Source organism: Camelina sativa, unplaced genomic scaffold, assembly GCF_000633955.1.
Source record: "Camelina sativa cultivar DH55 unplaced genomic scaffold, Cs unpScaffold00558, whole genome shotgun sequence".
Classification (NCBI taxonomy): domain Eukaryota; kingdom Viridiplantae; phylum Streptophyta; class Magnoliopsida; order Brassicales; family Brassicaceae; genus Camelina; species Camelina sativa.
Genome location: NW_010921731.1, coordinates 23159 through 47708, shown reverse-complemented (window position 1 = coordinate 47708; position 24550 = coordinate 23159). Strand labels below are relative to the sequence as shown.

The 24550-nt window shown below is 36.5% G+C and overlaps 1 protein-coding gene and 1 long non-coding RNA gene across 3 annotated transcripts; both read right to left on the bottom strand.

Moving 5' to 3' along the window:
* Positions 1–3866: 3866 nt before the first annotated feature.
* On the bottom strand, positions 3867–4555 carry LOC104773514 (carbon catabolite repressor protein 4 homolog 6-like). Its single transcript, XM_019242678.1, has 4 exons — positions 4474–4555; positions 4169–4261; positions 4050–4082; positions 3867–3962 (listed from the first exon to the last, which is right to left on the bottom strand). The coding sequence occupies exons 1-4, from the start codon at positions 4513–4515 to the stop codon at positions 3870–3872; spliced, it is 261 nt and encodes an 86-aa protein (XP_019098223.1). The 5' UTR covers positions 4516–4555; the 3' UTR covers positions 3867–3869.
* Positions 4556–7007: 2452 nt separating this feature from the next.
* On the bottom strand, positions 7008–10801 carry LOC104773515. 2 transcript variants are annotated; one of them, XR_002037174.1, is made up of 7 exons: positions 10593–10801; positions 9587–9762; positions 8506–9353; positions 7984–8417; positions 7718–7884; positions 7538–7603; positions 7009–7316 (listed from the first exon to the last, which is right to left on the bottom strand). It is a non-coding gene; the product is annotated as an uncharacterized LOC104773515 (long non-coding RNA). The 2 variants fall into 2 exon arrangements; XR_002037173.1 differs by having other exon boundaries at positions 7008–7316; positions 7984–9353.
* Between the last annotated feature and the right edge of the window lie 13749 nt (positions 10802–24550).

Here is a 24550-nt window from a genome sequence, read left to right as displayed (position 1 = left end):
ATGCATTAAACGGTTAAACCTTTATTGTATTGCAGATTTTTTGAAATCGAGAGTCTGCCCAAAACAAAACTCAAATATAATTTGTCACTGTAAACTATGATAAAGAGAAAAACAAAACTGGAGCCTATGAGATTCTGTAAAAAGTTTACTCTTAGATGTTTTGCTGGGATATAATTTAAGCTATTGTTGACGTTAAGATCACCAACATTGCAACGAGGGTGTGCTTGAACCCAGGAGCTCCAACATCTTATCTCCTTACACTTTCTTAGATTTCTAATGCAGTCACCCACCTGTTTATCATCAGCTTTTGGGCAGAGTTTTGCTGCTGCAAAAGGCCAACTCTGAAACCAGTGCAATGAGATCGCTTCCCATTTCTGTAACAAACCAGGAAATACAAAAATGAAAAAGTTTTGTAGTTAATTCAGTTAAAAAGCTAGGCTATAAAAGAAACAATAATATCATGGGAGTTTACTGGAGTTGGGAAGCCTGGTGTCCACTGCATTGCTTGTTTTGGTATTGGAGCAAGCACACGCACTGTTTGAAGACCTTCCGACCGCCTAACCCAAACCAGAAATCAAACATGAGAATATGTCAAAACGTGCATAATCCACAATAATGAAGTAATTTTTATCACAAATGGTTTTGCTTCTAATGTTAATACCATATGATATGATTATTAGGATTTGATATGATTATTATAATTATGGTATTATTTCTTTTTAATTAGATTTAAGGTTTTATATAATTTACTTTTAATAGAGAGATAGAGAGATAGGTCGGTGTAAGGTTCTATATAAGAACCCTCTTATGCTAATGAGAATTTAAAGCCTCCAACAATTAACCTAATTCTCTAGAAAGATACTTGGGTTAAAGGGAAGGTTTAGCTTTAATCTCTTGTTCTAGTTTCAATCACAGCTCCAATCACAAGATCCAAGTCGGCTCATATCATCTTGGTGGTATCAGAGCATGTCGGTTCAATGGGAGAAGGGGCGATGACTACATCACAGTTTGAGCAAGTTATGAAGACACTTGGAGACCTGAACAGATCGTTCGAACGTATGCAAGCTGACCTGGGTGAACTCTGCCAGACTTCAAACTCACACCAAACCGCCCTTGAGTCCATAAAAGCGGACCAGCAGGAGGAGCGAGAGCAGAATAAGTCAAGGATGGTAGAGGTTCGTGAAGAGCAAACCCATATCAGGGAAGCTATGAAAATCGATAAGAGGTCTTAGGGAAAATTCGTTTTTTGGCCTCAGTGGTGGGAGTGGAAGCAGAGGAGGTTGAAAAAGACACATCATTGGTTTCTAAAGCAGGAAAAAATATCAACACCAACGGAGGATAGGGTAAAGGCACTTCCTCCAGTGTACCTTGGGCACAATGCTCTATGGGAAGAGAACATGGAGTGGAAGCAGAGGAGAAGGAGGATAGGGTAAAGGCACTTCCTCCAGTGTACCTTGGGCACAATGCTCTATGGGAAGAGAACATGGAGTGGAAGCAGAGGAGAATGGTCGGTGAGACCCATTGGGGAACTTCCATAAGAGGAGCGATCAACTCACATGACGGGGGACTTTAGGGAACACAAGGGGGCTCTTTGGAAAAATGGAGTTGAAGTAAGAGAGAGTGGAGGAAGGGAGGCTGAGAGAATCTTAGTTCCACCGTCTAACGGTTTATGATGGATCAACGAATGATGTTGAGTGGCTGCAGAAGTGTGAAGACTATTTTGAAGATCAAGGTATATACAACGATGATGCGAAAGTGCGTCAAGCAACCTTTGTGTTGACGGATAAGGCACATCATTGGTATATCAATTTGCGAAGGTTAGTTACACATCGACTGGGTTGGAGAGAGTTTAAGAAAATCTGCAAAAGTTGATTTGGCAGAGCAGATGCAGTAAATCCTATGGGTGAGCTAAGTAACCTACGATACACAAGAACAGTAGATGAGTATTATGAGCAGTTTGAGGAATGTTTGGTAAGGCAAACGAAGCTATCAGGTGATAAGCAGTTATGGCAGTTCTGTGTGGGTTTAACTGATTCTTTGAGAAAAGAAGTTGAGTATTTGAGGCCAAAGACAATATTTGAAGCAATAGAATATGACCGAGATAATGAATACAAGATTGATAATGACAAGCGGACACAGACGTTTGGAGGACATTTGGCACCAACAGCTCAACACTCGATCTTGTTCCCTAGGACATGAAATCGTGAGAGCTCCAAGGGTGGGAAAGACAAGGAAGCTCAGTTTCCCCGACAAACAGAAGAGAAACCAGCTCCTCAACAACTATTTTTGAAGAAATTGACCACCGCATAAATGGAAGAGCGACGAGCAAAAGGTCTTTGCTTCAACTGTGATGAATTCTTCACCCGAGGGCATGTTTGCAAACCAGTCCTTTTTCAGATCACTATAGTCAATGATGGTGCTAATCAAGACGACGAACCAATTGAAGAGGAGGACATGCCATGAAATGAAGCTTGAGGACAAGCTTCAAGTGGAAGAGGGGAATAATGATATGATTATTAGGTTTTGATATGATTATTAGAATTATGGTATTATTTCTTTTTAATTAGATTTAAGGTTTTATATAAATTACTTTTAATAGCCAGATAGAGAGATAGGTCGGTGTAAGGTTCTATATAAGAACTCTCTTATGCTAATGAGAATTTAAAGCCTCCAACAATTAACCTAATTCTCTAGAAAGAGACTTGGATTAAAGGGAAGGTTTAGCTTTAATCTCTTGTTCTAGTTTCAATCACGGCTCCAATCACTAGATCAAAGTCGGCTCATATCACATATGTAGTCAACTGTCCCCATAAAACATCTGTGATAACTGGTCACTACAGGTTCTCTGTTTTCATCCCTTGTGTTTGCTTGGCCCTAACCACAAATTTCAACAGCTTCCTATGTATATAATTTCTCAAGGAACAGAAGATAATAGGACAAAACTGTAGGAAATATATTACAATACATCCACTTCTGAGTAAGTGCTCTTCAGCTCCAGAGCATGTTCAACCGTTGTTCTCTCTGGGTCACCTGTTGCAATTGCTATCTCCATTGGAATCCAAGAGGATGGACTATAAGTGATTTTGTCACTATTAAGAGCTTCAAACCCCTATTTAAGTGGAAGTTCATTTACAAGTTTCCATTTTTGACCCAAGTCTTCATTATAATCATGTAGCTTAGCCAAAAAGGTTTCCCCATCTTCACCTAAACTTTCTTCATCTTGCGCCCATACTACTGTTTAGTACAATGTTAAGCCATCTAGTTTCACCTCAGCCAAAGTAGTGTCAACCTTGGTGGAGAAACTAGAAGAAATATCTTGATCACTAGAACATATTTCCTTAGGAGAATGCTCTGTTTCTGATAAACCAGAACTTACCGAATGATCTGTATTCAAATCTTTTCTAGCACTGGAAGCATGTTGAGGTTCTGTATCTGATATGGTTACTGAAGAAAGATCTTAAAACATCGAGAGATTCCCGGAGACATCAGGTTTTCTGTTTTCTATTCAAAAATTACAATCTGAGGCCATATTCACGCATGGTAATACTTGGTCTGAGCTGGAGGTGGCTTTGTGACCAGCAAGAATTGTATCACCACATGGAAGATCAAATGTCTTTTCGGAGGGGGCCTTTCCAACATCTATGTTGAAGTTATTCTCCATATGAGCATTTGTGATTGAATCTGATGGTTGATCTTGATCTTCTGGAGATTTATTGGCGGACTGAAACCTGGAAAATTAGGGAGGCTTATCAACCATGTTGGCAATTGCAAAAGCAGAGTAGAACCCAAAGATTCTAGAGTAAACATGGAGGTGTTAAGTTGAAAAACCAAATACATAATGATGTCGAAGAACTTAGTGAGTTCTTGCTCTACCTCATCATATAATTTTTTGGCCTTGGTGGACGAAACTCACCAGAACCTTGCCCTGAAGCTTTGTCTCTAGCCAAACCAGACAAATCCAACTGTAGAGAGCAGCACAAGATACAATGTGAACCATATATATAATGTTACGAAATAGATGAAGGATTTGCCTAACAATGAAGCTTTACCTTCCAGTCTGAAATAAAGTTGTACAAATGACTCTACAACCAGGTGGAAGAATGTTAAGACCATGTCACAAAACAAGTTATTTTGAGTATACCAACTGGTTAAGGTAAGAGTGTCCTACCTTTAATGTACAATTGAAATCCCCACAAAGAACAACAGGCGCATCATCCCAGAGCTTTGAAACAGTTTGAGCTTTATCTAAGGGTGTCCTGACCTACGTAACAGAGATAAATATATAGATGATAAATGGAAACAGTTAAACAAACCAAGTTAAGAAGGAGGCGAAGTGTTTTGCTTCAAAAGTTTTATCGAAGACAACTAACACTTTTACATGTTCATGTGTATAGATAGAGTTAAATCAAAGAGTAAAACTGTCGTTTGGCAAAAGATTTCTACAAACTAGAATATGGCACTAAAGGAAAGTACCTGACCAAGTTTAAAGTCTCCTCTTTTAGGATTAAAAAGCATGTGAGTGTTACAAATGACAACTCGGTGGGAACCAGCAGAGCTGCAAAAAGAAATGGCAATTCACTTCAACCTACCCACAAAGTATAGCCTGTAACTGAAGAAAATCAGCCGCTTCCTAGTGAATGTCAATTATCCATCCATTAAATGATATGGTAGTAACATTTATAGATATTTTTTCCGTTATCTTTCAGGTGGAGGGGTCTCATTTTCTTTTGTACGTGAAATCAACAGTGTCTACACAGAACCGAATTTGATTTAGGGTAAAGTGGCAAATGTATGTAAGTCACTATCCCCATAAGGTATTTATATTACCTCAAGCACACAAATTTGGGCAACATTATCCCGAAGACCAAGTTATTTGAACTGGATGCTTTCCTCATGAACCAACTTGGATCTAATATGATAAAAATGAGATCCCAAACAAGATTCCAAACTGAACGACACAAGGAAGAGAAAGGGAATCAAACCTCACTACAACAAATACCCACATTGATAGCAGACGAGGATAGCTCATTTGTCTTTACTGCTATGAAAGATGTTTTTTATTTTTGGTTACTTGATAATAGCACATACAAAGCGCTATCATAGAAAAACTCTATAGCGGCAAAAGAAAATGACTTAGTTCTCCAATACTTAGCGAAATATTATTTCACTTTAGCGCCTAAGTCACTGAACAGACTCATACTTTGCAAAAGAAAATGACTTAGTCCGCCAATACTCTCTCTCCTGAAAGCAACTCAGCTCGATTTCTTCTTCCAAATTCTTACTGAAATCTCTATCAATCAATAAAAGCCCCAATTTCGCCGTCCTTGAGAAGCTCAAATCGAGGGCATGTATTTCTTCTTCTTCCTACTAATTTCATTCTTTGTTTTAAGCTGAAATGGGTGAAAACTCAGCTGCAAGAGTAAAAGATTCTTAATTAAAATCAAATATCAGCTAAGTGATTCTTCTTATTTACGTTTATAACTCTTATTTTCTCATAAAATTTTTGCAGAGTGTAAATAGAAGAGGACATCCTAAGTGTGTATTTCTTGATTGGACTGAGACGACTGATGAAAATGTTGGTGAGGGTCGTATTCTTTCTTCTGATCCCGATGACATAGTAAATGACTGTCGCCTAGGCCCTATGGATCTCAAAGTGTTAGTTGAAGCTGCATATAAACCAGATGCATTTCTATGGAGACCTGCACACAAGATCTGTAATATGAACGAAGCTGTTGGACATATAATCGCATGGCCAGCTGATAAGTGTAAACTTCTAGACAAAGACATCCAAATTGAAGACATTGCCCCTATGGTATTTTTAATTTATATAAATGTGTTAGCAATGTATTGCCCCTGTGTATCATGATAATTATTCATGCTGGATTTGTTTACTGATTGTGTTTGACAGGGTCTACAAGCAAACAAATGTAAACTATTGGATTTGTCTAAGCGTGAAGTAATTATTGCTGAGGGGCATTGGAAGACACAAGAACCAAGTGCATTGGTTAATGGACTTCCTCTTGGACCAAAAGCAGTTAAAGTATTTGTGGATTCAGTAAAGCAGCCTGATATATCACTATGGAGACCTACAACTGAAATGTCATATCTTGAGGACTGTTTGATGGCTTTGGTATCCTGGCCCCTGAGTAGAGTTGATTTTGAAAATACCTCATCTCCAACTGATATACCAGAAGCTTCTAGGTCTGCATCAAAGGCCAAGTCTGTAGACACAACTTCGAAGTATGAAGCAGAGTCCAAAACTTCAGCAACAACTTCAAAGGCTGCATCAGTGTCTAAATCTGCAGCTATGTCTTCTAAGTCTGCATCTGGCTCTGAATCTCCTATTGATGATGCAACAGGTCCAAGGTCTCCAGTAAAGAATAATTTACCATCATAGTCTCCTCTCTGGAAGTCTCTAGTAAGTGTTTTCATATATTATGAAGTTGTTTTCGTTAATTATAATGACTGATGGTTTATATTGTAAACATGGCAGCGCATTAATAAAGTTATTTCCAAGGAGTATAAGAAGTGCAAGTTGATGGATTTAACTGGAAAGAATATGGTTGTGGCTGAAGGACGATGGGCAACAAATAAGCCAACACATAAGGTTCACCACACTCCCTTGGGTTCTAATGCAGTTAAAGTGTGGATAGATATTGTGAAGGTGAGCAATGTAAAAGTTTGGAGGCCATCAGATGAAATTGAAATTTTAGCAGATGCACTTAGGTCATTAAGTCTTAAACCGATGGTTTTATTGTGTAATGTACCTGATGGTTTATTTTGTTCTTAAGACTTTTCTTATGTATTTTGAATCTGAACTTATGTTTAATCAATGATTCTATAATCACATATCAGAAAATGCTGTAAAAGTACAAGTAATAGAATATGTGACATTTGAATAATGCTATGTTTTAATCATCTATCGTAGCTTTTAAAAAAACGTTATGATATAAGAACATAACATAGCACATAATTTGAGTAATTATTAAAGATGAAACAGCATTTCGCGACAGCTATATTAGAGATGTATAACATAGCACGAAAAATCAAATATTGTATAAATTATTTTAAAATTTTTAATGTGATAATACAGCCGTTTTTTAGAGCCATGTTATAAAAATATAACATAGCATACTTATCTCACGCTATTGTATGTGGGGTACATATAATAACAGTACCCTAAAACAGCGTCAATGAAAACGCTATCATAGGCCTATGATAGCGTTTTTCTCGTGATAAGAATGAACATATTTGTTGTAGTGCCTATTTGATCGCCAAAATATTGCACAGCCGTCAACAGCATTACCAGTCCGCATCTACATTTTTTTACGAAAGAGTTAGCCCCACAATTGAAGCCTAGTTCTTAGAAGCTTTGATACATACCATATAATCTTTTTTACTCCAAGAGAGTTAGTAGAGAATACAAACCTAAAACCACCATCTTTAAACAACACTAAACAATGCAGGTGATGCTGACTCATAAGAAAGATAGATAAACCCTGACTGTTTTTTCAACAAATTTAGAACATATACGTACCTTCCAAATGCCACTATATCCCCGGGGCTTCATCTCCTCCTCTAAGTCCTGAAATTTATCAACATCCTGACATATGCAAAAAACATTAGATCACTGTGCATATGATGAAAACGCAACAGAGCTTTGTCTTCTTAGTCCTTCATACAAACAATTACAAGAAGATATAGCAGAAACAATAACCTGAAGGCACATTATATCTGCAGACCATAGGCCAAGCTCGAACACTAATTTGCTCTTTCTACATCCCCAACTCAACATATTCCTCTGTATGTGAAAGTAAAGACTTCTTCAGTGATAATTTGCAAGGTAATCCGCCAAGATGTTATACGAGAGAACAACAAACTTCTCTGAACACAAAAACAAAAAAAAAGTAAATCAAATTACGAAAAAAAAATAGAAATTGGCGTGAAGTTGAATGAGATGATCAAATTTTTAGCAAAACTTACCGGAGCCAGGAGGCAGCGGCGTTTTAGCATGTTCCCATTCACGGTAATCTGAAGGTTTTGACCGTGGCCGTTAACGGAAGCTCCGTGCGGAGGCGGCCGAGACATATGTTTTGATAGAACGGAGGGGGAGGGCAAGCCGTATAGCTTTGATTGGATGGCGGATGATTAGGTTGACGGAATTGTCGCCACTGACCCCGAGACGGCGGCGGAGGTCGAAATCCGTAATTATGATTGAACGGTGGTTGCTGCCGCTGACCTAACGGAGGCTGATGTTGTCGGTAAGGTTCACCATGTCGGAATCGGAGATTGGCGTCATGAACTGACTGAAAATGCGAGTCTTCAGTAACGAACTGATCTCTTCTTCCTGCGTCGTTGTTGTACGGCCGATCGGAGACACTTCTCCCACCTCGGCCTCGTCCTCGACCACCTCTGTACTGCTCCGTAAGAAAAACAATTAATCTTCCATTAAGCGAAGCAACACAGCGAGAGTGATACAATTAGAGCATGGCTGAGGAAATTTACAGGAGCACGAGTAGACATGGTGGCGAAGATTGGAACAGAAATAGTGGAGGCGTCGGAGAAAACTTGGGCAGCAAAACGAGAACGCCGCATTGGTCAATTGGATCGAGTGAGTAAAAAAGAGCGACTCGAGGAACCGGAGCTCAATTGCAGAGGCGGAATCAATCGGATGAACGGAGATTCTTAGACAATCGTGTCGTTTTTAGAATCTAGAAGTACACAGCTCTCTGTATTCACTGTAAATTAACGGCACGCAAGCCAAAGTCATTTCTTCAACAGTTCATTATTTTCTTGAATATTTAACACTCATAACAAGAATCTTGCATCCTTACTCAAATTGATAAAACAACATTTCAGATATGGAATCTCAATTTCGAACCCCTGGAGTGGCAAGTGTACGAGTATATAAAGCTTTGAATTGCAAAGTTAAAACTTCCCCAACCAAAAAAGGTCCAAAACCAGCAAGTATATATAACCATGAATCTATAAAATTTAGAATCAATAAGAAACTTTAAGGTCAAGAAAACAAGCAAAACTCGGAAACCGACGGATCATCATAACATTAATAGATCTTGAATTGAAAAACCAAAGAAACTGGGGGAGGAATGGCTTCCCCGAGTTGGGTATTTTTCATCATTTGTTGGCTTCAGACTGAGCGAGGGACTTGCTGACAACGTAGCAATCACTTGGTTCAATGTTGATGTAATAGTTCTGTATGGTATCTGTGATATCAAACCCGAACTTCTTGTAGAACTTAATCGCGTCTTCATTGTTTGTCTGCACGTGCAAGTATATCTCACACATGTTTTGCTTGGAGCACATGTCAAGAACATGATTCAATAGCTTTGAACCTGCAAAAGACAAAGAAAACAAGATACACAAGTTATAGACAGAGTTTCCCCTTTTTTAAAGCAGGGGAATTCAATCTTAAATCTTGATATACGAGGAAGTCATTGCATAAAACCCTCAGGACTATTTCTTGGTGGTTCGAATCCCTAATTAGAGAACTACAGAATAAACATACTACAGCTAGCCTCATGTGTTAGAACGTAAGGAACAATAGAATTACGAAACAGTTTTCTACATTATTCTTGTTTTGTCAGTATCAAGATTCAAGTTGGTTTCGGATAGCAGATTTACGACTTCCCAATGCCAATCCCACGGTATGGTGCAAGAACACCAAGCGTCATTATATAAATTCGCATGCCCCCACTTTCTTTCTTCTCCAGCCGACAGGCGATAGCTCCAACACATATGTCACTGTAATATGTTGAGAGAGAGAGAGTAAATCCATTATTAGAACATGAAGAACTTTCCTTTTCTCACAAATTGGAGAAAATAAACGTAACACCAAGAACATAACTATCCAGGCAACAGCAATGAAATAGTTACTGCCAAAGTTAAGATGTTGTCTACAGTCTTTAAACTTTCATAATCGCATCTTATTGTACATTTAAGAAACTGGTTAGCGCAAAAAGATGTTCCAACCAAGCATTTCACACAAAGGAACACGAAGAAAATTAAGTGAATAAGTCTATCAGCAATAATGGATTACTAGGTACAAATGCTTAATATACAAAAAGCTTTGCTTAGTTAAACAAATAATGCAGTGTCCATATAGTCAAACACGTTAGAAACAATGATCAAAATGATACTTTATCCACATCTATGTCATCAATCACAAAGTGCAAACATAAATAAGTAACAACAGACAATAGAAAGCAACTAAACTCGTGGATTCAAGCATTAGAAAGAAATCTTATACCAATATTTCAAACAAAATCATCTTCTTTCTGATATCAGACACTAGTTCTGAACCTAAATAAAACACGGCTCAGTCAAGAAATTTCGCGGAACAGAACAAACAAGAAGACAAACCATAATCAAACTTTTAAAATGACCTGTGAACGGGACTAATCAGACAACCAAAGCAAAGCACGATTGCAATAGATACTTCCTTTATAGAGAGTCTACCAAGCCTAATCACAGAANTCATCATAACCCCCCCCCCCCAAAAGCAACTAACTTTCAGGTACAATCGCTTCCGGCACATTCCCATGAAATTGTAATAGAAAAAAAGGAAGACGAACCAGGCTTGGTGAATTCGCCGGAAGCGATTGCATCAGCGTAGTACTTGTCGCTGTAGCGAACAGGGAAGAGAACCGTGTTGAGTTTCTTGAGCTGCATCAAGTTTTTTTGTCTCTGACTCCATCTAGCGATACGCTGACTTCTCTCCCAGCTCCCATCGCCGTCGAACAATCTAGCACTCGACGTCGTTCGTTCGGACAGAGAAAGGGAAAACTCGCGATTTATTTTTTTTGGGGAAAATTAAATAAACTATATGGGCGACAACAAACTATTGGGCCTAAAATTCATTTGGGCCTGGATCAAGCGCATCCACCGCCACCGGAGCTCGTTTGACGCAAGGGACCGTTTATATAAAACGAAATAGTTTTGATGGACAAAATGCCAGCTGTCTTTCTAACCGTTATAATTCTATAAAAACGACGCAGTTTTGACGCACACGCTCCTAAATTGCCATCACAGCTAGGCATGACCACGGTTACGGTTATTACGGTTAAGGTTGCTTAACCATCGGTTACGGTTAGAAATTTTGTATACGGTTACGGTTAGTAATTTTATATACGGTTAAAATGGTTACGGTTAAGTATGGTTGCAGTTAAACGGTTACGGTTATATACGGTTACGGTTTCTAATTATTATGATACGGTTAAATTTTTTAATGTGATTATAAAAAATATACTAAATATATAAACTAAGAATGAGTTGATTAACAGAAAAAGGCGGTTATTTTAAGGGTAGTAGTCCTAGTGGAGTGGATGGACACATTAAATTATTTAAGTCACAGTTGGAAATTTGGAATGAGATAACTATTTATTATTGTATTTCTGTAAAGAACATGAGTACGTAAAAAAAAACGAATACGTAAAAACATACATGCAAGCATATTTATTATGCTGATTACAATCATGTAAAAATAAAAAATATTAGTCAGTATCTTCTGATCGGATTGAAGATACATCACTATCAATGTCTTCTAACTCTTCTTCGTTGTCTCGCATGTATTCTTGTTGTCTATACACGGCTCTAGTCCAATCATCAAGACACGTTTGAGCTTCAAGAGAATCTGGAGTCATTCTTGAACGAGTTTCATCTAAAATTTGACCTCCCATGCTAAAAGCACGTTCGACAGATGTTGTAGAAACTGGTGAAGAAAAAACATCTCTTGTGATCATGGCTAGAATTGGAAAGAGAGATTGATGACACTTCCACCACTGAACGACTTGAAAGTCATTACCTGTATCTTCATCACTAAACTCAAAATTAGTGAAAAGATATTTTTCAAGTTCAGAATTGTTACCTTGTGATGGTCGTTGCCTTTTTTCTCGTCGCATCCTTTCTGCAAGACTCACCTTAGAAGTTGATGACGTATCATTTTGAAGAGATGATTCAACAACATCTGGTGTCATATTCTTATAAACTCTATAATATTCATCATATAAATTTTCTATGTCTCTTTTTGTATTTGAAATAATGCTCGAAACACTAACACTGTCAGACAAATGCAATAAATTATAATATGTGGTGAGATAATCAGATAAACCATCTACTTTAGTTCTAGGATCCAAAATTGATGCAAGCAAATTAAGAGGTGGAATTTCTTTGTAGTATTTTATCCACTTATCTCTCATAGTTTCAATGCATGATGACAACACAATATTATTTTCATGTTCATGCATCACATCAGCAATATTAACGCATTCATACACAAGTAAATGACTAGCCGGATAATAAACACCAGACAATATATATGTTGCATCATTGAAACATTTTAATAATTTCAGAAGAGCACTACATTCATCCCAATGAGTTGACCACAAAGTTAAAGAGCTACAGTTTTGTTGAATAAAAATACACAATAAATCTTTGTAACCAATAGAACCAGCAAGCATATCATATGTTGAATTTCAGCGAGTGGGAACATCTCGAGAAAACCTTTTAGGAGATACATTATGCATTTTACAAAACTCGAACCATCGTTTCATTAACTTTGGACGCCCCCATAAATAATTTAAAGCTTTTTTAATTGGTGAAAGAAGATTATTTTGAGAAACTAATAAACCATCTTGAATGCATAAATTTAAAACATGACAAATACATCGATATGAAAATATTTTCCACCTAAAATAGGACTACAATTATTTACTAATTCAGAAACAGAGGCAGTATTAGCAGATGCATTATCAAATGAAATAGAAAATATTTTCTTTGTTAAACTATATTCTTCTAAGATTATTTTTATTAATTTAAATATGTTATTAGCTGTATGCCTTTCATCGAAAACCCTAAAAGCAATAATTCTCTTTTGAATAATCCAGTTATTATCAACCCAATGACAAGTAATGCCCATATAATAATGTATCTGCCAATGATCACTCCAAATATCACAACATACTGAAACTTTATTATGAACATTAGAAAACAATTTTTCTAAATCTATTTTTGTTTTTCGATAAAGTGATTTTAGAGTACGAGTAAGAGTAGTTTGAGGATTTAAAGCATTTATGCAATAATTATTAAAACCCAATTTTTCACCAAAGCTAAATGAAAGATGATCAACCGCAACCATCTTTGCTAATTCTTGTCGATTTTTTTTATCTGAATAACGAAAAGATGAAAGACTAGAAGAAGCATTATGAGAGTTAGTTTCTACACCAAGTTTTTCAGGATGAATATGTTGCAAATGATACCTATATGATCCATATCCTGAACCCAACCTCCAAGAAAACCTTTTGTTGCAATAATTACAGCAAGCTTTCATTTCTCCATCAAATTTTTGTTTTCGAAAGTGTACCTTAAAAATATCGGAACCATTCAAACGTTGCTTTTCCAAATTTCTGCTAGCTTGTTCTTGAGTTGCACTCTCTTGAGTATTCATGGTTGGTAATGAGTTGTGGACATCTTCTCCTTGACTGTCGAAATGAAATGAGTTGGAAGACATTCTCAAATAACAAAAGAGCTCAAGACTGTGAAAAAATGAACACGTTCACGTTGGATAATGGAATAAAAGAGAAGTAGTATCTGACTCTTTGTTTCGAACAATATTTATTTATCGAGAATTTTGTTACTAAATGAATGGAACAGCTACTTTTCCACAGCTCACGCTAACAGCTTAACAGTCTAACACGTTGACTAACACTTCCCTATCATTCGGTCAATTATTTACTAGTAAATAATAATATTTAATTTATTTATTTTTAGCATAATGAATTTAACAAAATAATTTAAATTGTGTCCCAGTTTTACAAAGAGAGTCAAACACATTTACACAAACACGATCTACATAATCTGTGATATTTTGATATTTTCATCCACAAGCATGAAGCCACTCACTTCTACTTTGTAATTTTTTCAGTAACTTACTTTCATTTGTTTCACTTTTTTAGTTTTTTTTTTAAATGAAGGAAATATATCTCATTTATTTTTTTAAATTAGAAACTGTTAACATTAAGAAAACTCTATATTTTCTAAAACTATGTTTAATTAATACAGTTTTCTTCCTAAATATTTTAAATATTTGGATTTAGCAAAAATTTTAAATATTTAAAATTAATATTTTTAAATTTGGCCGATAAATATTTCTTATACGTAATGTTTATATAACATATTAATTAACATAAGTAATTATTTGTACAGTTTATTATATTTGGAAAACGGTTACGGTTATAATTTGACGGTTTAATTATGCGGTTAACCGACGGTTTTCATACGGTTACAGTTAATTAGCGGTTACGGTTAATAATTTTTGTAACCTTAACCAATATGATTTTACGGTTACGATTACGGTTACGTTTTTTAACCGTTTTATACGGTTACGGTTAAAAACGGTCCGGTTACTGTCCGAAATATGGTTACGGTTCAATTGTGGTCATGCCTAATCACAGCTGTCATCTCAATATTTTCTTTTTTTCTGTGCCGCTACGACGCAGTTTTTAGCAATCAGATGTGTCTATATACACAGAGACAAAGGCACAGCTTAAACACTTTTCTCAACGATTACCAAATTAGGGTTTCTGGTGAAACGATGGTCACAGGTTTAAATTTTTTCCCAATCTTCGATTCTGTCGTTTTATTTCTCTGATTAGGGTTTCATAATCATCCTCCTTCTGTTTTTACTGCCGCACCAATGTTTTGATTCTTCACGACTTTTGTTAATATAAGGTTTCAGAAATCTCAGGTAAAGATTGTTCTTTTTTCAAGTAGATACTGTTCTTTCTTTTATATTTGGTTTATGAATTTAAGAATAATTGGGTTTTATTTGTCTCTTTTGTGATTAGGGTTTCATCCACAAGATCATCGTTCAAGTCTTCCGCTTGGGAAAGTTCTTCGAAGAGGTACTTACGATTCTAAAGTTCCTTTTTTTAATCGGTTACATTCTCTCCAAAGCTTGTCTTTTTTGCATATCTACTAGTAATATTGTTTTACTGTTTCGTCCTTCAAAATTTTTCTTTTGTTTTCTAAGTTTTCCGGTTCAGTTTTTGATTTTTTTTCTCTCAGATTCTTAATTATGTCTTGGATTTAAATAAATTGAATCATACGGGTTTTTTTTTCTTGAGTTTTACAACACTGTTTCTTGTTTTTTTTTTGTTCTGGTTACTTTAGGGATTTGTTTGTTTTGTCTGTCTTTTTGTTTCATCTGGTCTAGTTTGTGGTTAATTATGTTGACGGCTTTGAATTCTCTTTTGTTTTCCAAGTTTTCCCGGTTCAGTGTTTTGTTTTTTTATTCTCACATTCTAGATTATATCTTGGAGGTGAATAAGTTGAATCATACGAGTCGGTTTTTTCTTGAGTTTCACATTCTTGTTTTCTTCATCTGGTTGTGTTTGTTTCTTTTCATGTCGTTTTTTTTGTTTGTTTTGTATGTGTTATCGTTTTATGATCAAAACGAGTGTTCACCAACACATTAATGAGGTAATTTAAATTACCTCTCTAACTGTCCCGTGTGGCCTATACAAATGACTCATCTTAGTCTTATATTAATCATAAGATGAGTTTAAATTAGAGAAACGGATTGATGGTGTTGCCTAAACGATTGGTCTCTTGTTGCCTATACAAATGCCTCGGCTCAGTCTTATGTTAAACATAATACGAGTTTATAAATCAGAAACAGATTGATGGTGTTGCTTATACAAATTCCTCGGCTCAGTCTTATGATAATCATAAGATGAGTTTGTAAATGAGGAAAAGATTGGTGGTGTTGCCTAAACAATTTGTCCTTTGTTGCTTATTCAAATGCCTCGGCTCTGTCTTATCTTAATCATAAGATAAATTTATAAATTAGAAACAATTGTCCCTTGTTACCTATACAAATGTTTCGGCTCAGTCTTATGTTAATCATAAGATAAGTTTGTAAATGAAAAATGGATTGATGGTGGTGCCTGAATGAATGAGGTAATTTAATTACCTCTCTAACTGTCCCTTGTAGCCTCTACAAATGCCTCAGCTTAGTCTTATGTGAATCATAAGATGAGTTTGCAAATCAGAAACAGATTGTGTTGCCTAACTTCAAATATCTCGGCTCGGTCTTATGTTATTTATAAGATGAGTTTGTAAATCAAAAATAGACTGTGTTACCTATATATCAAATGCCTCGGCTCAGTCTTATGTTATTCATAAGATGAGTTTGTAAATCAAAAACGGATTGTGTTGCCTATATAGCAAATGACTCGGCTCAGTCTTATGTTATTCATACGATGAGTTTGTAAATCAGAAACGGATTGATGTGGTGCATGAATGAATGAGGTAATTTAAATTACCTCTCTAACTGTCCCTTGTTGCCTCTACAAAAGTCTCGGCTCAGTCTTATGTTATTCATAAGATGAGTTTGTAAATCAAAAACAGGTTGTGTTGCCTATATATCAAATGTCTCGGTTCTGTCTTATGTTATTCATAATATGAGTTTGTAAATCAGAAATGGATTGATCGTGGTGCATGAATGAATGAGGTAATTTAAACTATCTCTCTAACTTTTCCTTGTTGCCTCTACAAATTCCTCGGCTCTATCTTATGTTAATCATAAGATGAGTTTGCAAATCAGAAACAAATTGTGTTCCCTAACTTCAAATGCCTCGGCGCGGTCTTATGTTTTTTATAAGATGAGTTTGTAAATCAAAAACATATTGTATTACCTATATATCAAATGCCTCGGCTCAGTGTTATGTTATTCATAAGATGAGTTTGTAAATCAAAAACGGGTTGTGTTGCCTATATATCAAATGCCTCGGCTAAGTATTATGTTATTCATAAGATGAGTTTGTAAATAAGAAACGGATTGATGCTGGTGCATGAATGAATGAGGTAATTTAAATTACATCTCTAACTGTCCCTTGTTGCCTCTACAAATGCCTCGGCTCAGTCTTATGTTAATCATAAGATGAGTTTGCAAATCAGAAACAGATTGTGTTGCCTATACTTCAAATGCCTCGGCTGAGTATTATGTTATTCATAAGATTGAGTTTGTATATCAAAAACAGATTGTGTTGCCTATATATCAAATGCCCCGGCTCAGTCTTATTTTATTCATAAGATTGAGTTTGTAAATCAAAAACAGATTGTGTTGCCTATATATCAAATGTCTCGGTTCAGTCTTATGTTATTCATAAGATGAGTTTGTAAATCAAACTCGGATTGTGTTTCCTATATATCAAATGCCTCGGCTCCGTCTTATGTTATTCATAAGATGACTTTGTAAATCAAAAACGGGTTGTGTTGCCTATATATCAAATGCATCGGCTCAATCTTATGTTATTCATAAGATGAGGTTGTAAATCAGAAATGGATTGGTGGTGGTGCATGAATGAATGACGTAGTTTAAACTACCTCTCTAACTGTCCCTTATTGACTCTACAAATGCCTCAGCTCAGTCTTATGTTATTCATAAGATGAGTTTGTAAATCAGAAACGGGTTAATGGTGGTGCATGAATGAATGAGGTAATTTAAATTAACTCTCTAACTGTCCCTTGTTGCCTCTACAAATGCCTTGGCTCAGTCTTATGTTAATCATAAGATGAGCTTCCAAATCAGAAACAGATTGTGTTGCCTATACTTCAAATGCCTCAGCTCAGTCTTATGTTATTCATAAGATTGAGTTTGTAAATCAAAAAGAGATTGTGTTGCCTATATATCAAATGCCTCGGCTCAGTCTTATGTTACTCATAAGATTGAGTTTGTAAATCAAAAACAGATTTTGTTGCCTATATATCAAATGTCTCGGCTCAGTCTTATGTTATTCATAAGATGAGTTTGTAAATCAAATTCGGATTGTGTTTCCTATATATCAAATGCCTCGACTCCGTCTTATGTTATTCATAAGATGACTTTGTAAATCAAAAACGGGTTGTGTTGCCTATATATCAAATGTCTCGGCTCAATCTTATGTTATTCATATGATGAGTTTGTAAATCAGAAACGGATTGATGGTGGTGCATGAATGAATGACGTAGTTTAAACTACCTCACTAACTGTCCCTTATTGCCTCTACAAATGGCTCAGCTCAGTCTTATGTTATTCATAAGATGAGTTTGTAAGACTTATTAAGTGCCTTATATCTCACGATTTCATTATTCTCATTTCTCTTTCTTACAAAGACCCACTTATGTCCAACTGGCTTTATTTCAGGTGTTGTCCTTAAGATCGGACCAAACACACTTCTCTTCCTTAAGGAGTTTAACTTCACGTCAATGGCTTCTTTCCACTTTAGCCAATCTTTAGTTTGAGTGCACCCTAATATAGACGTGGGTTCATGATCCTCATTTATTTCAAGTGCTACCTTGTATGCAAATATTTCATCGATGTCGACATCTTTTCGGTTCCATTGAATTCCAGACATAATATAATTGATTGAGATCTCATTATTATCAATACCTTCAGGACCTTGAGGTTCAGCGTCCCAAACCTCATTTGGTACCTTAGGATTTGCCGCGGCCATGTCTGTATTTTCCTTAACCTCGGTTTCATTTGCACCTTTTTAAGATTTCCGAGGGTTCTTACCTTTGGAACCTAATGGTCTACCTCGTTTTAAACGTGGCTTAGACTTTGTAGCAACTTGATTATTGTGTTCCTTTTGAACATCAATACGTACTGGTGCATTACAAGCTGGTATGTACGATTTTGTTACTCTCTTTGGGTCAGCAAAGGAATCTGGCAATTGATTAGCTAGCTTCTGTAAATGAATAATTTTTTGAACCTCTGCATCACATGCTAGAGTTCGAGAATCTTGCCAATTTAAGGATGTTTGATTCCATGTTAATTCTTTAACCAGCTTGTTTGTCTCTCCACCCAACATGGGAAACNGCCTCCACGGCCATAACCATCAAAACGGCTAGCTTGGTACTGTCCACGACCACCACGTCCTCTGCCACCACGGCCACAACCATAGTATCTTTCTCTGTGGACATAGTTGGTCTCCTTGGGCTCTTTAGCCTCTTGAGGGTTTTTCTTTGCTAAGTCAACCTTGTGAGCTTCTGGTAATGGAGTTGTACCAGGAGGTCTCATTGCACTATTCATCATTAATAGCTCATTGTTCTGTTCAGCTAGCAGTAAACACGAGATTAGGTCTCCATAGGTTTTAAACCCCTTTTCACGGTATTGTTGCTGACGCAGTATATTGTTAGTGTGAAAAGTAGAGAATGTCTTCTCTAGGAGCTCCTTCTCGGTCACCCAGTACCACACAACCTAAGGAGTGAGACAATCCTAAAAAGCTCTGAGTTATACTCATCCACGGATTTGTAATCCTGGATCCTTAGGTTTTTCCTATCAAATTGAGTCTTTGGTAGGAGCACCGTCTGTTGGTGTCCGTATCTGCGTTTAAGCTCTTNGTTAATAGTTGGGATGGTGAATATTTGTGTTCACCAGATGGCCTGATGCGTATAAGCTCTGCTGCATGTAAAACTGCGTGTCCCCAAGCCGACACAGGAAGTTTCGATCTCATTAGCAATAGTCGACAATTAGTTGTATTGGTTTAATGAAGGATTCAGCCAATCCATTTTGTGTAGGGACATGTGCCACAGGATGTTCCACACTCACCCCATGGACATACAGTAATCATTAAATGCTTGGGATGTAAATTCACCAGCATTGTCTAGACGTATAGTCTTAAGTGGAAAATCTGGAAAATGTGCTCTTAGTCTTATAATTTGAGCCAACAGTCTAGCAAATGCTAGGTTCCTTGTGGATAACAAGCAAACGTGTGACCATCTGGTTGATGCATCGATCATAACCATAAAGTATCTAAACGGCCCACAAGGTGGGTGTATAGGTCCACAAATATCTCCTTGTATCCTTTCCAGAAAATTTAAAGTCTCTTTATGGACCTTTGCTCGTGATGGCCTTATTTTATGTTTCCCTTGTGCACATGCTACACACGTGATATTTTTAGGGATAACTTTTCTCTCTTTAAGAGTGTGCCCATTTGAGTTCTTAATCAATTTACGCATCATGTTCGAACCCGGATGGCCAAGCCGGTCATGCCATAGAGTGAACTGTTCATTGAACATTTTATTCTTTGCCAAGTTAGCTTCTATCATGTTAATCTTAGCATGGTATAAACCAGTGGCTAGTGCAGGTATAGTCTCTAGGACCTTTTTATGCCCACTCACAATTTCAGTAATGTATAGGAATTATTTGTTTCCTTCACCCTTTGTTTCAACATGATAATCATTCAATCGAATGTCTTTAAAGCTCAATAAACTTCTTTTAGAGCTGGGTGAGTACAAGGCATCACTTAGTTCAATATGTGTGCCATTAGGTAATAATATGTGAGCTTGGCCGTAGTCTTCTATTAAGCTTGCTATACCCGCAATTGTACTAACATTGACACTTTTCATTATGAGGCTTATGAAATATCTTTTGTCCTTCAATATTGTGTGGCTGGATCCACTGTCCACCACTAGTACACTCATATCCTCAGCCATTTCTATAATGACAATAATTTTGTTTTGATTTTTAATAAAACAAGCAAATATATATTGAAATAAACGCATTGAATTTAAACCAAAATAATTATCCAATACATAAACCGAAATTAAAACATAAAAGCATATAAATTAAACCAAATCCATAATTAAAACTAGTTATCTTCTTTAAGGCAATCGGAAATCTCATAGTCTAGTGAATCATCAATCTCATGGTCGAAGTCATCTTCACCATCGAGATGCACCTAGTTGGCTTCTGGGTTTTTCTTCAAAATTTCTTGATATGCATCAATAAGATGTTTGGGTGTTCTGCAATTCTTGGCCCAATGGTTAGACATACCACATCGGTGACAAACCGATTTAGCCTTGGATTGTGGCTTAAAGGACCCACGGCCCCTACCACCACGGCTACGGCCTCCACGGCCATAACCATCAAAACGGCTAGCTTGGTACTGTCCACGACCACCACGTCCTCTGCCACCACGGCCACAACCATAGTATCTTTCTCTGTGGACATAGTTGGTCTCCTTGGGCTCTTTAGCCTCTTGAGGGTTTTTCTTTGCTAAGTCAACCTTGTGAGCTTCTGGTAATGGAGTTGTACCAGGAGGTCTCATTGCACTATTCATCATTAATAGCTCATTGTTCTGTTCAGCTAGCAGTAAACACGAGATTAGGTCTCCATAGGTTTTAAACCCCTTTTCACGGTATTGTTGCTGACGCAGTATATTGTTAGTGTGAAAAGTAGAGAATGTCTTCTCTAGGAGCTCCTTCTCGGTCACCCAGTACCACACAACCTAAGGAGTGAGACAATCCTAAAAAGCTCTGAGTTATACTCATCCACGGATTTGTAATCCTGGATCCTTAGGTTTTTCCTATCAAATTGAGTCTTTGGTAGGAGCACCGTCTGTTGGTGTCCGTATCTGCGTTTAAGCTCTTTCCAAAGGTCAAGAGGATTTTCTATGGTGAGGTACTGATTCTTGAGACTCTCAGCAAGGTGATGGCGCATATGCATAATGGCCTTGTACTTTTGCTTGTCAGTACAGTTAAAATCTTCCTCAATGCTTTCAAACAAGTCCTTTGACTTTAGCATGATCTTAGTGTCCAATGCCCATTGCAAGTAATTGTCTCCAGAAGCATTCAAGGCGGCATAGTCTAAGTTGTTGAGCCTTGCCATCTGCATAACACATAGATAGACAACCGATCATTAGCATGCGGTAATAATAGACCGATCCATGCAATATATTTTTAGGTCATGCGGTATTTGAGACCGAAACATGCCTTAGGTCATGCGGTATTTGAGACCAAAACATGCCTTGCCTTTTGCTCATTTTTTTTTCTTGTTTTGGTATGTATGGAAAACAAACAAAACTAGATAGAAACTAGCATGCGACAATTTTCTTTTCTTAAATAGTTTTGAGTTTTAGAAAATTTCCTTTTCTTAAATAGTTTTGAGTTTTAGAAAATTTCCTTTTCTTAACATTGGATAATAACAAAATATTTTTGGAAATATTTCTTAAATCTTTAATTTAATAATTATAATTAATTTAGAAATTATCCAAATTTATTTTTATGTAAACACAAAATAATTTCCGATTTTAAATTCTTAGTNCCATAGAGTGAACTGTTCATTGAACATTTTATTCTTTGCCAAGTTAGCTTCTATCATGTTAATCTTAGCATGGTATAAACCAGTGGCTAGTGCAGGTATAGTCTCTAGGACCTTTTTATGCCCACTCACAATTTCAGTAATGTATAGGAATTATTTGTTTCCTTCACCCTTTGTTTCAACATGATAATCATTCAATCGAATGTCTTTAAAGCTCAATAAACTTCTTTTAGAGCTGGGTGAGTACAAGGCATCACTTAGTTCAATATGTGTGCCATTAGGTAATAATATGTGAGCTTGGCCGTAGTCTTCTATTAAGCTTGCTATACCCGCAATTGTACTAACATTGACACTTTTCATTATGAGGCTTATGAAATATCTTTTGTCCTTCAATATTGTGTGGCTGGATCCACTGTCCACCACTAGTACACTCATATCCTCAGCCATTTCTATAATGACAATAATTTTGTTTTGATTTTTAATAAAACAAGCAAATATATATTGAAATAAACGCATTGAATTTAAACCAAAATAATTATCCAATACATAAACCGAAATTAAAACATAAAAGCATATAAATTAAACCAAATCCATAATTAAAACTAGTTATCTTCTTTAAGGCAATCGGAAATCTCATAGTCTAGTGAATCATCAATCTCATGGTCGAAGTCATCTTCACCATCGAGATGCACCTAGTTGGCTTCTGGGTTTTTCTTCAAAATTTCTTGATATGCATCAATAAGATGTTTGGGTGTTCTGCAATTCTTGGCCCAATGGTTAGACATACCACATCGGTGACAAACCGATTTAGCCTTGGATTGTGGCTTAAAGGACCCACGGCCCCTACCACCACGGCTACGGCCTCCACGGCCATAACCATCAAAACGGCTAGCTTGGTACTGTCCACGACCACCACGTCCTCTGCCACCACGGCCACAACCATAGTATCTTTCTCTGTGGACATAGTTGGTCTCCTTGGGCTCTTTAGCCTCTTGAGGGTTTTTCTTTGCTAAGTCAACCTTGTGAGCTTCTGGTAATGGAGTTGTACCAGGAGGTCTCATTGCACTATTCATCATTAATAGCTCATTGTTCTGTTCAGCTAGCAGTAAACACGAGATTAGGTCTCCATAGGTTTTAAACCCCTTTTCACGGTATTGTTGCTGACGCAGTATATTGTTAGTGTGAAAAGTAGAGAATGTCTTCTCTAGGAGCTCCTTCTCGGTCACCCAGTACCACACAACCTAAGGAGTGAGACAATCCTAAAAAGCTCTGAGTTATACTCATCCACGGATTTGTAATCCTGGATCCTTAGGTTTTTCCTATCAAATTGAGTCTTTGGTAGGAGCACCGTCTGTTGGTGTCCGTATCTGCGTTTAAGCTCTTTCCAAAGGTCAAGAGGATTTTCTATGGTGAGGTACTGATTCTTGAGACTCTCAGCAAGGTGATGGCGCATATGCATAATGGCCTTGTACTTTTGCTTGTCAGTACAGTTAAAATCTTCCTCAATGCTTTCAAACAAGTCCTTTGACTTTAGCATGATCTTAGTGTCCAATGCCCATTGCAAGTAATTGTCTCCAGAAGCATTCAAGGCGGCATAGTCTAAGTTGTTGAGCCTTGCCATCTGCATAACACATAGATAGACAACCGATCATTAGCATGCGGTAATAATAGACCGATCCATGCAATATATTTTTAGGTCATGCGGTATTTGAGACCGAAACATGCCTTAGGTCATGCGGTATTTGAGACCAAAACATGCCTTGCCTTTTGCTCATTTTTTTTTCTTGTTTTGGTATGTATGGAAAACAAACAAAACTAGATAGAAACTAGCATGCGACAATTTTCTTTTCTTAAATAGTTTTGAGTTTTAGAAAATTTCCTTTTCTTAAATAGTTTTGAGTTTTAGAAAATTTCCTTTTCTTAACATTGGATAATAACAAAATATTTTTGGAAATATTTCTTAAATCTTTAATTTAATAATTATAATTAATTTAGAAATTATCCAAATTTATTTTTATGTAAACACAAAATAATTTCCGATTTTAAATTCTTAGTTTTAGGGTTTGAATTTCTCAAACACCTAAATCGGATTTAATCCTTAGAACAATTAAATTAAAATTTCTTCTATTAATTTTGGATTTAATAGTTTAGTTTTAGGGTTCTTATGCAACAAACAATCAATTCAAACAACCCTCAACTTTTAATCTTAAGTAATTTGGCTTTTAGGTTTTAGTTCTAAGGTTATTATGCAACAAGCAATCAATCAACACAATCGGATTTTAGTTATATCATAAACAGTTTAATTGCAACCAATCTAAACAACCTATAACAACTGATTTTAAATTTTAAAGTTATAGGGTTTTAGGATTTCAAAGCATAAGAATTTGTTTGTTGATTGTTTACTTGTAGTTTTAGGGTTCCAATAAATGAAGAGATCATGTTCCGATT